This window comes from Eumetopias jubatus, unplaced genomic scaffold, assembly GCF_037043125.1.
Source record: "Eumetopias jubatus isolate StellerSeaLion01/CBP00866 unplaced genomic scaffold, mEumJub1_p1.0 scaffold_8, whole genome shotgun sequence".
Lineage (NCBI taxonomy): Eukaryota > Metazoa > Chordata > Mammalia > Carnivora > Otariidae > Eumetopias > Eumetopias jubatus.
This window is the reverse complement of record NW_028274814.1, coordinates 28,188,631-28,201,488: the sequence shown is the minus strand read 5'-3', so window position 1 is coordinate 28,201,488 and position 12,858 is coordinate 28,188,631. Positions and strand designations below refer to the sequence as shown.

The window sequence follows — 12,858 nt, the reverse complement described above, 5'->3', positions numbered from 1 at the left end:
CCTGCAGTCATTCTTCGGTCTGAATAATTAAAACACTACGTCATGGTGTTTTTTAAAACCTGTTAACACATCTGAAGAAAAATAAATTCTTTGCAAAGAAGATTTAGGATTTTGTTGAGTTTTCCGATGTTAAGAGGTGTTCATCAAGGTCATGCAAAGGAGAGCGGCTTTGGCAAGTCAGCCTGGCCTCCGGACGGAGCCCTACATTTGGCATTTACTGTGATGATTTCGTTAGTCTCGAGTGTCAGGTCCTCACCCTTGCAGGCTGAGCACATTTTTACACTGTCAGGTACATGGGATGTTCATTTCTGAGAAGGTGATTTGGCAAACATCGCGTAAGAACGGGGAAGTTCCTTGATCTTAATTATTCTGTGGCTATAAACACTAAAGCCCTGTCAGCAGGTGTTGGGATAGACTTGCCAAGGTACCTGTGATGGCCCAATATGGTTAGCAAGGATTCCCTCCACAGCATTGGCCTTAGAAGTCCTTTTTAGTCCATGAAGCCTGTGTAAGTCAGGTGCTCCAGAGAAACAGAAATACATATGTGTATGTACACACACAGGGAGAGAGAGAGATTTATTACAACAATTTGTTCCCGTCGTTACAAATGCTGGTAGTTTCAAACCTGCAGGGTGGGCTGACCGATGGTGCAGAAGAACCAGGGAAAGCCGATGTTTTTGTTTGAAGGCCATTAGGCAGGAAGAATCAGTGTTGCGGATGAAATCCACAGGCAGTCAGCGGGAGCGTCCAGGCTCACGGGGGGGGGGGGGGGGTCATCCTCTCTGTTCCGCACAGGCCTTCAGCTGATTGGATGAGGCCCACTTCGGGAAGGCCATCTGTTCTACTCAGTCTATGATTTAAATGTAAATGGCATCCAAAAACACCTTCATGGAAACACCCAAAAGCATGTTTGACTAACTCTGTGGGTACCCCATGGCCCAGCCAAGTTGACACGTAAAGTACACTGTCACAAGGCCTTAGTTCACCAACCTCTCTCTGTTCTCAAAGCCATTCTCCAAATAAGATATGATACAAATGGGAGGGGTCTGCTTATTAAATTACAATCTCTCCTAACAGGTCTGCCTCCCTGACATTATCCCAAGGTCACCTCAGAGATGGTGCTGCTCCCCAATTCTTCACATGTTTAAAATCACTCCGGACATTACCTCACATGGCCGATTGCACACGGTGTTGATGTTACTATGAATCCGGAGACAATCCCAGTTCCAGATTCTCTGAAGCCACATGTTTCACACAGATTGAATGATCTTGAACGCAGAGGCTTCCTGAGTATTCCTTGTAGACTTTTTGTCTGAGAGTAATGCCATTTACATTATTAAACCTTGTATGATTCGACTTCGTTTCAAAATAAATTTAACTAGCGAGTTATGTCCTAACAAAAGGCTAATGACATTTATAAGGCAGAATAAATAAACAACGAATCGGATGTCCTCATCACGTCCACGTTCATCTAGATCTTCGTGATATGGTGCCGATCTCATTCATTTTAAGTCTGTACTTTCCTTTGTCTCTAACTGCCCTTTAAAAATCAATTCCTAGAATTAGGATATATTTCCAAAGGCCAAAGTGGTAAAATTGCACTTAAAAAAGGTTTCAAGTTATATTTTTATGAAGCTTTCTCTCCATAATTTAGTAAAAGTCATTTTTATTTTAGAAAGTACACAAAACTCCCTTTTTGTATTTGAACAATCAAGTGATTATCTTTTGACCTAATTGTAAAATATTAAAGAAATGTGATATTTCTAGAATCCGAAGGTGACTCCAGTGCTGAAGAGGCAAATGGCATTGCTTTTCAGATTCATCTATGGTTACCTATGATACATTAAAAAAGTCTATGACATCTTGCCCATTTTCTATTTCAAACATACTGATCTTAAAATGCTAATATTTAACACAGACTTCAAAAGTGGGTTCTTATAATTAATTCTGTTACTTGGTAACAATTTAGACCTTAAGACTTTTATGCCTTTAAGACTTATATACCTTTAGATATACAAGTTTAGCTCGATTCCTAGTATTTTATACGTGCTCTGTAGTTTTAAAAATAATAATGATGATCTTGGGATGTGCATTTATATGCAGGATATTGAACAAGGGTTCTATCAAATAAACTAGATTTAAAGTCAAATCCATGTTATTCAAATTATTAAAATCTTTATTAATAGCTGGTGTGTTGAATAATAAAACTAAACTTGTATTCATACTGTCCACATGTCCCCATTGAGACCAGTAATATGCCTTCTCTATATAATTAGAGTTACAAATGAATATTATCAATTTTGAATTTCAAATGAAAGAACCAAATTAACAGGGATAGTTGGAAAGGAAGAAACTCTTCCACTGTCTACCTCTTGATTAGTTTCTGAAAGTATTATGCTTTCAGCAATAAAGGAAAATAACCTGACAATTATCTATGTTATGTTTTCTTATTCTTTGGAGCACTTTGTAACCCGCTGGGAATTGGTCAGTATTTAATTTTGTATAGAGTAGTGGTATTCAACTTAAATCTCAGTTGGGGTATCACAGAGCTGCTATCTGTCATATATATTAATCATCTCTAGGACTTCTCTAGCCTAGTTTCAAAGCACTTTGTAAGTATCAATCTAAATGGTTTCCATTAAACCACGCAAATACATGTCTTATTGTCAGGGAAATTAGAGCCCGTGTTTGAAAAAACAGCCTCTTGTCTCAGGTTGCATCTCTGTCATAAGTTTATATGTCTACTTGTGTTTTTAAGTTACTGAAAATCAATTTTCTAAGAGTTTGAAAATTGGCAATCCAAAGACATAACTGGGAAAAAAAAGAAATTAACGATCGTCTCAATGTATAGTAAAAACGAACTATGAATCAGGAGTTATTTTAGTACCTACCGGTGTGAGATATGCAAATCATTGTACCTGTTTATAGGATCACTTAATATCATAAAAAGTGGCATTTTATCTTCAGCCTTATCCCAACTGAAAGAGATATGTCACTCCAAAGACACTGTAAGATCACAGTAAAAGTTACCTGGCTGCCGGAATACATAAAAATGCTTAAATAATGCTCATGTATGCTGGGTACATAGAAATGCAGTAAGAATTTAGTAGTATTATTTTCATCACTTTTTCCACACTGGCCAAGTCTACAGTGGTGACTTTTTCTGGGATATCCATGTAGGAGAAAGAAAAATCAAGGATGTTTCCTTTTAATAGTATAATGATTCAGTTATCCACTTAAGGTTTCTGGGGGGCCCTTCAGTCAACCCTATAACCAACTTAACAATCAAGGCTGATTCATATTCTAATCCCGCGATTCTATTTTAGTGAAGTAGGAACTGAGGTGTATGCTGGTATCAGTTAATGAAATCTCTTACCGAGGCCCAGCAAAGTTAGGGTGGATTTTTAAGTTGCTGCCCCAGATTATCAAGTTTCTCTTTACCGGCCAATCATTTCATTTGAGTATCAGTTCACTGAACATTGTCAGTTCCTACATAACACACATATTGGGTCTATACCTGCTTCTCACATCTTAATCTCCAGCACCTACTGCAATGTCTTATTTACCAGAGGCACTAGGTAAATGTTTATTGAATGAATTTACTCAAGTATGACAGCAAAATGGATACACAGAAGTAGACAAGGAGAAAAGCAGCAAAGAAGGCAATAGGATCCAATGGCATGCCCAATGAAGAAAACTCAGGGAATCTGGTTTCCCAAGACACTATCACCAATAATTTGATATGACCTCAAGTGATATGATGAAAAATAGCTTTCTAAAAAATGAGAGGACAAGCCACGTATTGGGAGAAAATATGTTTGCAAAAGACGTATCTGATAAAGGACTGTTTTCCAAAACACACAAAGAACTCTTAAAACTCAACAATAAGAAAATGAACAGCCCAATTAAGAAATGGGCAAAAGACTTAAGCAGACACTTCACCAAAGAAACACAGATGGCAGATAAGCACATGAAAAGATGCTCAATGTCATATGTCACTAGGGAATTGCAAATTAAAATAACAATGAGATGCCACTACACACCTATCAGAATGGCCAAAAACCAAAACACTGACAACACCAAATGCCGGTGAGGATGTGGAGCAACAGGAACACTCAATCATTGCTGGTGGGAATGCAAAATAGCGCAGCCACTGTGGAAGACAGTTTGGCAGTTTCTTAGAAAACTAAACATACTCTTACCATATGATCCAGCAATTGCGCTCCTTGGCATTTACCCCGAGTTGAAAACATGTCCACATAAAAACTACGCATGGATGTTTATAGCAGCTTTATTTATAATTGACAAAATCTAGAAGCAACCAAGATGTCCTTCAGTAGGGGAATGGGTAGATTGTGGTCCATCCAGAAAAAGAAGTATTATTCAGCGCTGAAAGGAAATGAGCTATGAAGCCATGAAGAGACATGGAGAAAACTTACATGCATATAAGTGAAGGAAGCCAATCTGTAAAGTTTACATAGTGTACGATTCCAAATATATGACATTATGGAGAAGGCAAAACTATGGGAGACAGCAAAAAAAAAAAAAAAAAAAAAATTCAGTGGTTGCCAAGGGGTTGAATTGTGGGGAGAGAGGGATGAATAGGCAAATCACAGGATTTTTAGGCTGGTGAAAGTATTCTGTATGATACTATAATGGTGAATACATTTCATTATCAATTTGTCCAAACCCACGAGAATGTACGATACCAAGAGTGATGCTAATATAAACTACAGACTTTGGATGATCATTATCATGGGTTCATTATTAACAAACGTGCCACTTTGGTGGGGGATGTGGATAGTGAGGGAGGTTGTGTGTGTGTGGGGGGGGGGGGGGACAGGGGATAGATGTGAAATCTCCGTACCTTGTGCTCAATTTTCCTGTGGGGGGGGGAAGTCTATGTAAAGAAAAGTAGCTTGCAATGCTTTAAAAGGGGGGGAAAAAAAGTCCATATAAAACTTGATTTTTAGGTGTCTGCACTTTGTGTAACATAACCACTACTGGACTCTAAGAACTTATGGGAAAAAATGTCCTGTCACCTAGAATCATATTTTTGTGCTTCAGATTTTTTTAAAAGTTAAAAGTCACCTCAATGATGCCACTTTATTTCATTCTGAATTTCAGGAAGATGTTGGGGAAAAGAATAAAAATGTGGGAGGCAGAGAGGAAATATTTTTTCCTATGAAGAAAACCAGGGAGGTGATTCCAAACAGATTTGGGGGAGGCATGTGAAATCTGTCCCGGTTTATTTACCATTTTATTATCAGGGAGAACCTTCTCCCTCCTGAAATTCTTCGGTCCAGATTAATACCCGGCCAGGCCACAGACGTGTGGCTCCATTTACTGAACCTACGCCCACCACCACATCTGACACTTTCTATTATTTTCTGTAGTTCTCACAACAATCCTAAAGGGGCACATTTCTTTTTTTTTGACAATTTGTATATTAAAAACATTGAAATTCAAGAACATGATCTTTTCTAAGATTACATAGCTGGTGGAAAGAACAGCCAAGATTCTATCTCAAGTCTGCTCAACTCCGAAACTCAGTTCCTTTTCATGGGACTATGCTGTCAAGTTAGTTCAGAAACACTTGAATTCCTCCTGGAAGAATTGTGTTGGTGAAGGTACCGACATCATCCTCTTAGTATGTCTTATGCTGCGTCTTCTGTTTCTGTTCACCAGCATATACTCTCCCAGCTTCTGGCTAGAGAATTTCTCACCTCTCCCTGATGCTACATCCAAGAGAGTTGGCCTAGGGGCTGGCACACAACCCAAGTCTGGCCAATCGGTATATTCCGACCCTTGCATTTGGACTGATCTTTCCCAGTGTGGACTGGTTAAGACTCAAGTCCAGTCTTCTGTTTGAACTGTGGGAGAAAGGAAGATGGGAAGCTGGAGATGCCAGCAGGCATCCTGCTGGTGTGAGGGGCTGAGAATGGAGCCAACACAGAGAAAGGAAGAGCCGCGGAGACCAAGCCCTGATAAGGCTGTGCACATTCTGAACCCCATTGGAAGCTAAGGTCTGCTTCTTTTGTCCTGTGACCTATACATTCATTTACCAAAAAAGATTTTGCTTTCATAACCCAACTAGGAGGTGGATTTCCTATCTTTTGCATCCTTAGTAATACACTGCTCTATTGCGTAAAAATGTATAGTTCAACATTGTCGATGGGATTGTAAAATGGTGCAGCCACTTTGGAACAGTCTGGCAGTTCCTCAAAATGTTAAACATGGTATCCCATGAGTTACAGTGAGACTCAGCGACTCCACTCCTGGGCGCTGAAAACGTTACGTTCACAGAAAATCTGGTACCTGAATGTTCATGTAGCAGCATTACTCAGAATAGCCCCAAAGCAGAAACAGCCAAAATGGCCACCAACTGACCGATGGATTTTAAAAATGTGGCCGACCCATACAGTGGACTATCGCTCAGCAAGAAAACGGGAGTGAAGTATCGACACATGGCCCGACGTGGACAGACCTTGAGAACATGATGCTACATGAAAGAAGCTTGCCATAAAAAGACATGTCGTATGATTATGAAGTGTCCAGAACGGCAAATCAGAGACCGGAAGTAGACTGGTGGCGGCCAGGGGCTGGGGAGAGAGGGAGGACAGGGAGTGACCATGAGCACATGCGGTGATGACAATGTTCTAAAAGTAAATAGCGGGGGTGGGTGCGCGACTCTGTGGATACATGGAAAACCACTGAATTGTACGCTTTAAATGGGTGAAATTATATGGCGTGTGAGCTCTATCTCTATAATAATGCTGTGACTCTATAGTCTGACTTCTTAAAATGTCATTATATATATAGTTTGCAACTTTACTACAGAAAATATAGAGTATATGAAGGATTTCCTCTATGATTCTAAACAGTCTTATATAAAACACTTTACAATAACATTCTTTTAATGAACATTAAAAAATCATTAAGGAAATATTACAAAGGAAACAAAAACAAGAACAAAATTACATTGTTTTGATACTTCATGAGACATAATTTGATTTTTCTATAAGCTTAGCTGAACAACTATACAGTAATATTTAAATAAATCCATCTCCTTTATACAAAAGAAACACCCTAACACAGTAGAGTCTCATAATGTCTTGGTGAACACCAATTTGATGCTTTAGGATTTTAATGTGTTAACAAATTTTCAAACTCAGGCAAGTTTTGAAATGTCTTCATATTGAATTCCTTCAACTCTGCGTCCTTTTAAAGGGCCCTACAAATTAAAACAATAGAAAAAAAAAAGATTAAAAACACACAGGGACTTAAAAGACAAGAAAATGATACTACACTTACAGATCCAAACGCGCCTTTTCCATACCCCCGTAACCCCAGTACGGTAGCTAACGTTTCTCTGTGACTCTGAATTTTAAACTTTTCTAGGGCATCCTCATCACGAAGTGCCGTGACTTCTTCAATGACATGTGAAATGTGTCATCACTACATGCTGTGGCAGGGACCTGCTGGTTGCTCTGTGTGTCCTCTGATCCCAGGATGCCTTTTCCCTGGTTCCCCGCGTGGGGAGGGGTGGTCATAAGATGGGAGCCCCGGCCACAGAGGGGAACGGAAGTGACGCACGTGGTCCTCGCATGCGGCCCACCTTGCTCGGCCTTGGCCTGTGTGAAGCACATGGCAACTGTAAAAGCCACCTGTTGAAGGTGGTGGAGACACGAGCTGGAAAAATCCTGGGCTCACACATCGCCCCTTCGAGAAGAGCTGATCAAGCTCCCATCTTGAGCTTCCTGATCAAGAACACCCATCCTGGACTTTCAGAAGGAGAAGTTAAATTCTACCATGTTTGTACCATTTGGGGGTTTCTTTTTAAAGAGCAGACAGTATGCTAAGCAATTCAGGTCCTCAAACATGTCTGTCTAGTTTAGCTCTGACAGCTCGGCTGGTCTTTATTACCGAAAATGAGCCCAACTTTAAATGTACTTGCTTTTTCTGTTCTCATCCAAAAGAAAGGAAAAGGGTTAAACTAGATACTGGGAAAGAACATCTGTCACAAAAGTGGATACAGCCTGGGAACAGAGAGGCACGAATGTGGGTCCTGAGCCCAGACTGACCAAGTTCAGGTCCCACCCGCACAAGTGACTTGAGCCTTCGCTGCCCCACTGTCCCCGAGGGGGACTAATAATAGGACCTAGGTTCCTGGGCTGTTGGGAAATATAAATGAGTCAATAAAGTGCTTAAAACAACATCTGGAACATGATAGGAGTATTAGCTCAATAATTCTTGGCTCTTCTTATTAAATCTTTTGGTTAAAATTTGAAAGCTGGTCCTCTCGCTTGCAAAGTATAAAATGAGGATGATGATGATGACTCTAACCTTGAAGTGAGGTTTCAATGTTTTTCATTGTGAATCATACCTCCCCTTAACAATCCTTTTTAAAATGCTACTCTTTTAATATATAATAATGACTGTATTTAAAGGAAGTAAGTTCCCAGATGTAGCATGACAAAGAGTTGAATCTCTCATTATCAAGTACAAAGGCCTGTGGTCAAGTTCACTTTTCTCTCTCTCTCTCTCTTTTTATTTTTTACAAAGCTGGGGAACGGGAAGGGAGCCAGTGCCTCGGTTAATTAGGCAAACAGGCTAAAAGGCTGAGACAGTTTTTGAACAATTTGTTAGCTACTTAAAAATCTGCTTAATAAATGAGTAAATTTCAAATATTTTGATACTGATCTACAATTTCAGATGTCAGAAATGATAAAAAAATAGCAGGAGAAATCCCTTAGAAAGTCTGTGTGTTTCATGGCAACGATGTGAAGGAACCATGGGGACACAGACCAGTGGACACACGCTCACACAAACAGATTATTTTTTAAATGGGGGCAAGCTGCAAAAGAAAAGAAAAGTAGTAGGTGGATTTCTCCTTTGAAACGTACGTGCTGCTTTGCAGTCAAGAAGGCCTTCCACGTGGGACCCCTCCCAGGCCCGGCCTCACTGCAGTTGTGTGTGCCACACAAGCTTGGGAAGGAGGAGCCGCTCGGGTCACAGCGAGGGAGGAAAGGAACGGGCCCAAGAAAACCACACACTGTGACCCAAAGGGATCTGGACGGAACCTAGAACGCCCTCCGCAGTGACTAGCTGTTCTGCATTTCCCTGAGACGAAAGCATGAATTGAAGCACGATCTAATTTGGATAGGACTACGCATTTAAAAAAGTGCAGGAGAATCATTTCGCCAAGGAAATACGAGATGTTCCATGACCTTATGCTGGCTGAGTCAGAGAGAAAAACTGACTGAGTTTTTAAAAAAAACTCAATCTATGAATTTAGTCAGATCGGTACATTTCTCAGCACCAGGACAGATGCCTTTTCCTTTCCTTCCCTTACGGTTTATGTTCGTGAATACCAGTTTTTAAGTTTGTGTTGTCAGAGACAAAAAAAAAAAAAAAAATGCTCAATTTACTTAAATGTGGTTTCTCTCATTCATATAAGGACCTACACCATTTTCCAAACGCAGTCCAGTGTTGGGTTCAGGTGCCTACAACCCCTTAACGCAACCCATGAAACTGGGCAGTTACCTGTCAGTTCTAGAGAGTGCTCAGGACGGTCATCACCCTCCGAGGGGTCTATTAATCCCCCAAATGCTAATGCTACAGTACTGGGTGTGAAAAGAGAGGCACAGCACAGTCGTCTGCTGTTCCAAAATGCATTAGGCGGCAGGGGGTTAAAGCCCGCTTTAGGCCTTTCCTTCTCCCAAGAAGACATCTCAGGCCTCACAGGGCCGCGCTCCCAGGCCTGTCAGTGAGCCATCCGTTCTGTCAATCAACACTTTTACTTGCACATCAGATTTCCTGAAATTACTTTACTGATCTCTGCTACCGTCTAACCCTTTATGAAAGAAGGGGAGACCTGTTTAAAATATTGATCTCTGGGGCTTTTCCCCCATTACTTCTGACTCTATATTCCCCACTAATTATACCATGCCAAATTGAGTTTTATATTAGATGTGAGAGAAAAAAAGTCAGGATGTGAAACTGTACACACTGCATACAATTTTATAAAATGCCAAGACTGGAAAGGAACAGATCAAAATATTAATGGGGGTTATCTGGCTAGGGGATTATGGGTAATTTTTAAAGCTATTTGTATTCAATTGTCCTTTTCAGGTTTTACACACTGAGTATTGCTATAGACTGAATGTGTCCCATCCAGAATTCATAGTTGTGACCGGAATGCCCAATGTGATCGTATTTGGTGGCGGGGCCTTTGGGGAGTGATGAGGTCGTGGGGGTGGGGCCCTCATGAATGGACTGGTGCCCTTATAAGACCCCAGAGAGCTCCTTTGTCCCTTCCACCAGGTGAGGACATGTGAACCAGGAAGCAGGCCCTCCCCAGACGCTAAATCTGCCAGTGCCTTGTTTTTACATTTCCAGGCATCAGAACTGTGAAGAGCACATTTGCTTATGAGCCACCCAGTCTATGGCATGCTGTTATAGCAGCGTGAGTGGACTAAGACACATATGCATTTCTTTTGAAATCGGAACACAAAATACTTTACAATGGCAGAGTCATTACAGAAACTAAGCTGACAGATTTCCATATAGGAGAGAAGACAAACAAAAAACCCAAACAAAAAACCCAGACTCTAAAATAAAACAAAGACCAACCCAATGAAAAAGAATTCTGGCACATTTTTAAAGCATTTAGAAATTTCTTTGTGTCAATGTACGTACAGTTTCAATGACTATAGTAGCTGAGAAGGTCTTCTCATTGATGGATTCTAAGATGCCTTCATTCCCTCTGTAGCCTCCGTTTAAAACGAGAATTCTTTTTCCTACAGTAGAAAAGAATATCACGCTGAATGCAAAGAAATGTTCACTTTTTTCTTCTACTTTGTTACAGGAAAGTGCAGCTACACTGAATGAACATAACGAAAACCAAAACCCCTCTTAGAAGTTCTTCATCATTTAAGAACTCTGTAATATTCTAAAGGAGAGTTTACAGATGCCTTGATCACTATTAACATTCTAAGAATCCCCCATGGTTTTTTTCACTTCTTTGTCAAAGGGATACGTTTTAACTTAGATTGCAAGGAGTAGAAGGTACTTAGGGGAAATGTCTACAGTCCAGAAATAATCAGAAAAAATTTTAGCTTACTTTGGCTTTTTTTTTTTTTTTTTAAGAGATGGAGGGTGTGTGAGCAGAGGGGGAGGTGCAGAGGGAGAGAGAGAGAATCTTAAGCAGGCTCCACACTCAGTGCAGAGCCTGACGTAGAGTTTGATCTCAGGAACCTGAGATCATGACCTGAGCTGAAATCAAGAGACAGACACTTACCCAACTGAGCCACCCAAGTGCTCTACTCTGCCTCTTTTTAAAAATCGTAAGATTGGAGTGCTTGGGTGGCTCAGTTGTTGGGAGTCTGCCTTTGGCTCGGGAAGCCTACTTCTCCCTCTCCAACTCCCCCTGCTTGTGTTCCTGCTCTCACTATTGCTCTCTCTGTCAAATAAATAAATAAAATCTTTAAAAAATAAATAAAAAAATAAAAATAGGATGGTTTGGCAGTTTCATAAAAATTTAAACACATCCCACTGTTAGTGAACTATTCTACTTCTAAGTATTTTCCCAATAGAAAAGAAACCATATGTCCATATAAAGACTTTTATGTGAATGTTCTTGGAAGTTTTATTTGTAACAACCAAAAAACTGTGACCAACTGAAATGTCTATCAAAAGGTGACCGAATAAACAAAAAGCGGTACATCCATACAGTCAAACACTACTGAGTAACAGAAAGAAGTGAGCTATGTATACACTTGGCAACATGCGTGAACCCAAAATAATTATGCTTAATGAGAGATGCCAGACCGAAAAACAGGACACGTAGTATGATTTCAGTCATATAAACTTCTAGACAGGAACTCATCTACAGTGATGGAAAGCAGACAACTGGTTGCCTCGGGGGACATGGGAGGCAGGAATGGAGGGGTGGCAGGGAAGAAGTATAAAGGAAAGTGATAAAACTTTGGGGGGTGATGGGTACATTCATGATCTCGTTGTAGGGATGGTTTCAAGACAGTATTCACGGGTTAAAACTGATCAAATTGTGTACTGTATACGAGTGCGGCTTACTCTGTGTGTCAATCACATCTCACTAAAGCTGAAAACAAAAATTTTTAAGCCATAAAGTTGAGTTTTATTTTAGGGGGAAAGCATAAAGGATCCGGTAAGTGGAAGTTTTAGAGTCTAACATTGCCGCGCTAGCAAGGATAGTACTGTGAAGTCTGGGTCAGAGGCAAACAACTTAGGTATAGCAGCATTCATACTAGATATTCGGAAGCACAATTAAGGAAAAGAGAAAGCAAAACAATACAGACTTTTACTTTACTATCTCAGGTAGCTAGAGAAATATATTCATAATAACTGTAGTACGATTAATTTTTTTTTCCTTGTGAGTTTGTGTTTTGCTTCAGAAAAGAAAAAAAAAAAAAAAAAAGAATCCCAGGAAGGGAAAATTGATTCAGCCACAAAATAGCTTTCACAGAGGACTGGTAAACAAACTACCGTGTCACCTGAAATGAAGCGTATCCGTTACACCAGCAGCTATATATTTCTAGAATGGAAATCTGTGTCTGTAACTATCAAGTATCGTCAAGAAACTACGGTTTTAAGGCTAGGATCACTCATTTTTCGATAGCATACACATTAAACGGTCTGCAAAAAGATTTACCTGGTGCTGGAATTACTGTTTCTAAATGAGTCTGGTCAAGTTTCAGCTTGTCTCCAGAGTCAATCATCTTTACAACAGCTGTATATTTGTCAATTACTTCCTGTCATGTGAAATCAACACTTTTATAATAGCAGAAGTGCACACAAATTTCAAAGGACAGAAAT

General features: G+C 40.1%; 1 protein-coding gene across 1 annotated transcript in view; it reads right to left on the bottom strand.

The window, feature by feature from the left end:
- Nucleotides 1-6,899: 6,899 nt before the first annotated feature.
- Nucleotides 6,900-12,858, bottom strand: part of KIN (Kin17 DNA and RNA binding protein) — a 32,705-nt gene continuing 26,746 nt past the window's right edge. The window contains exons 11-13 of the mRNA XM_028114652.2: nt 12,695-12,794; nt 10,702-10,802; nt 6,900-7,234 (exon numbers count right to left, since the gene is read on the bottom strand). Coding sequence (XP_027970453.2) covers nt 7,172-7,234; nt 10,702-10,802; nt 12,695-12,794 — 264 coding nt within the window. The 3' untranslated portion in view covers nt 6,900-7,171. The remainder of the gene's footprint in view (nt 7,235-10,701; nt 10,803-12,694; nt 12,795-12,858) is intronic.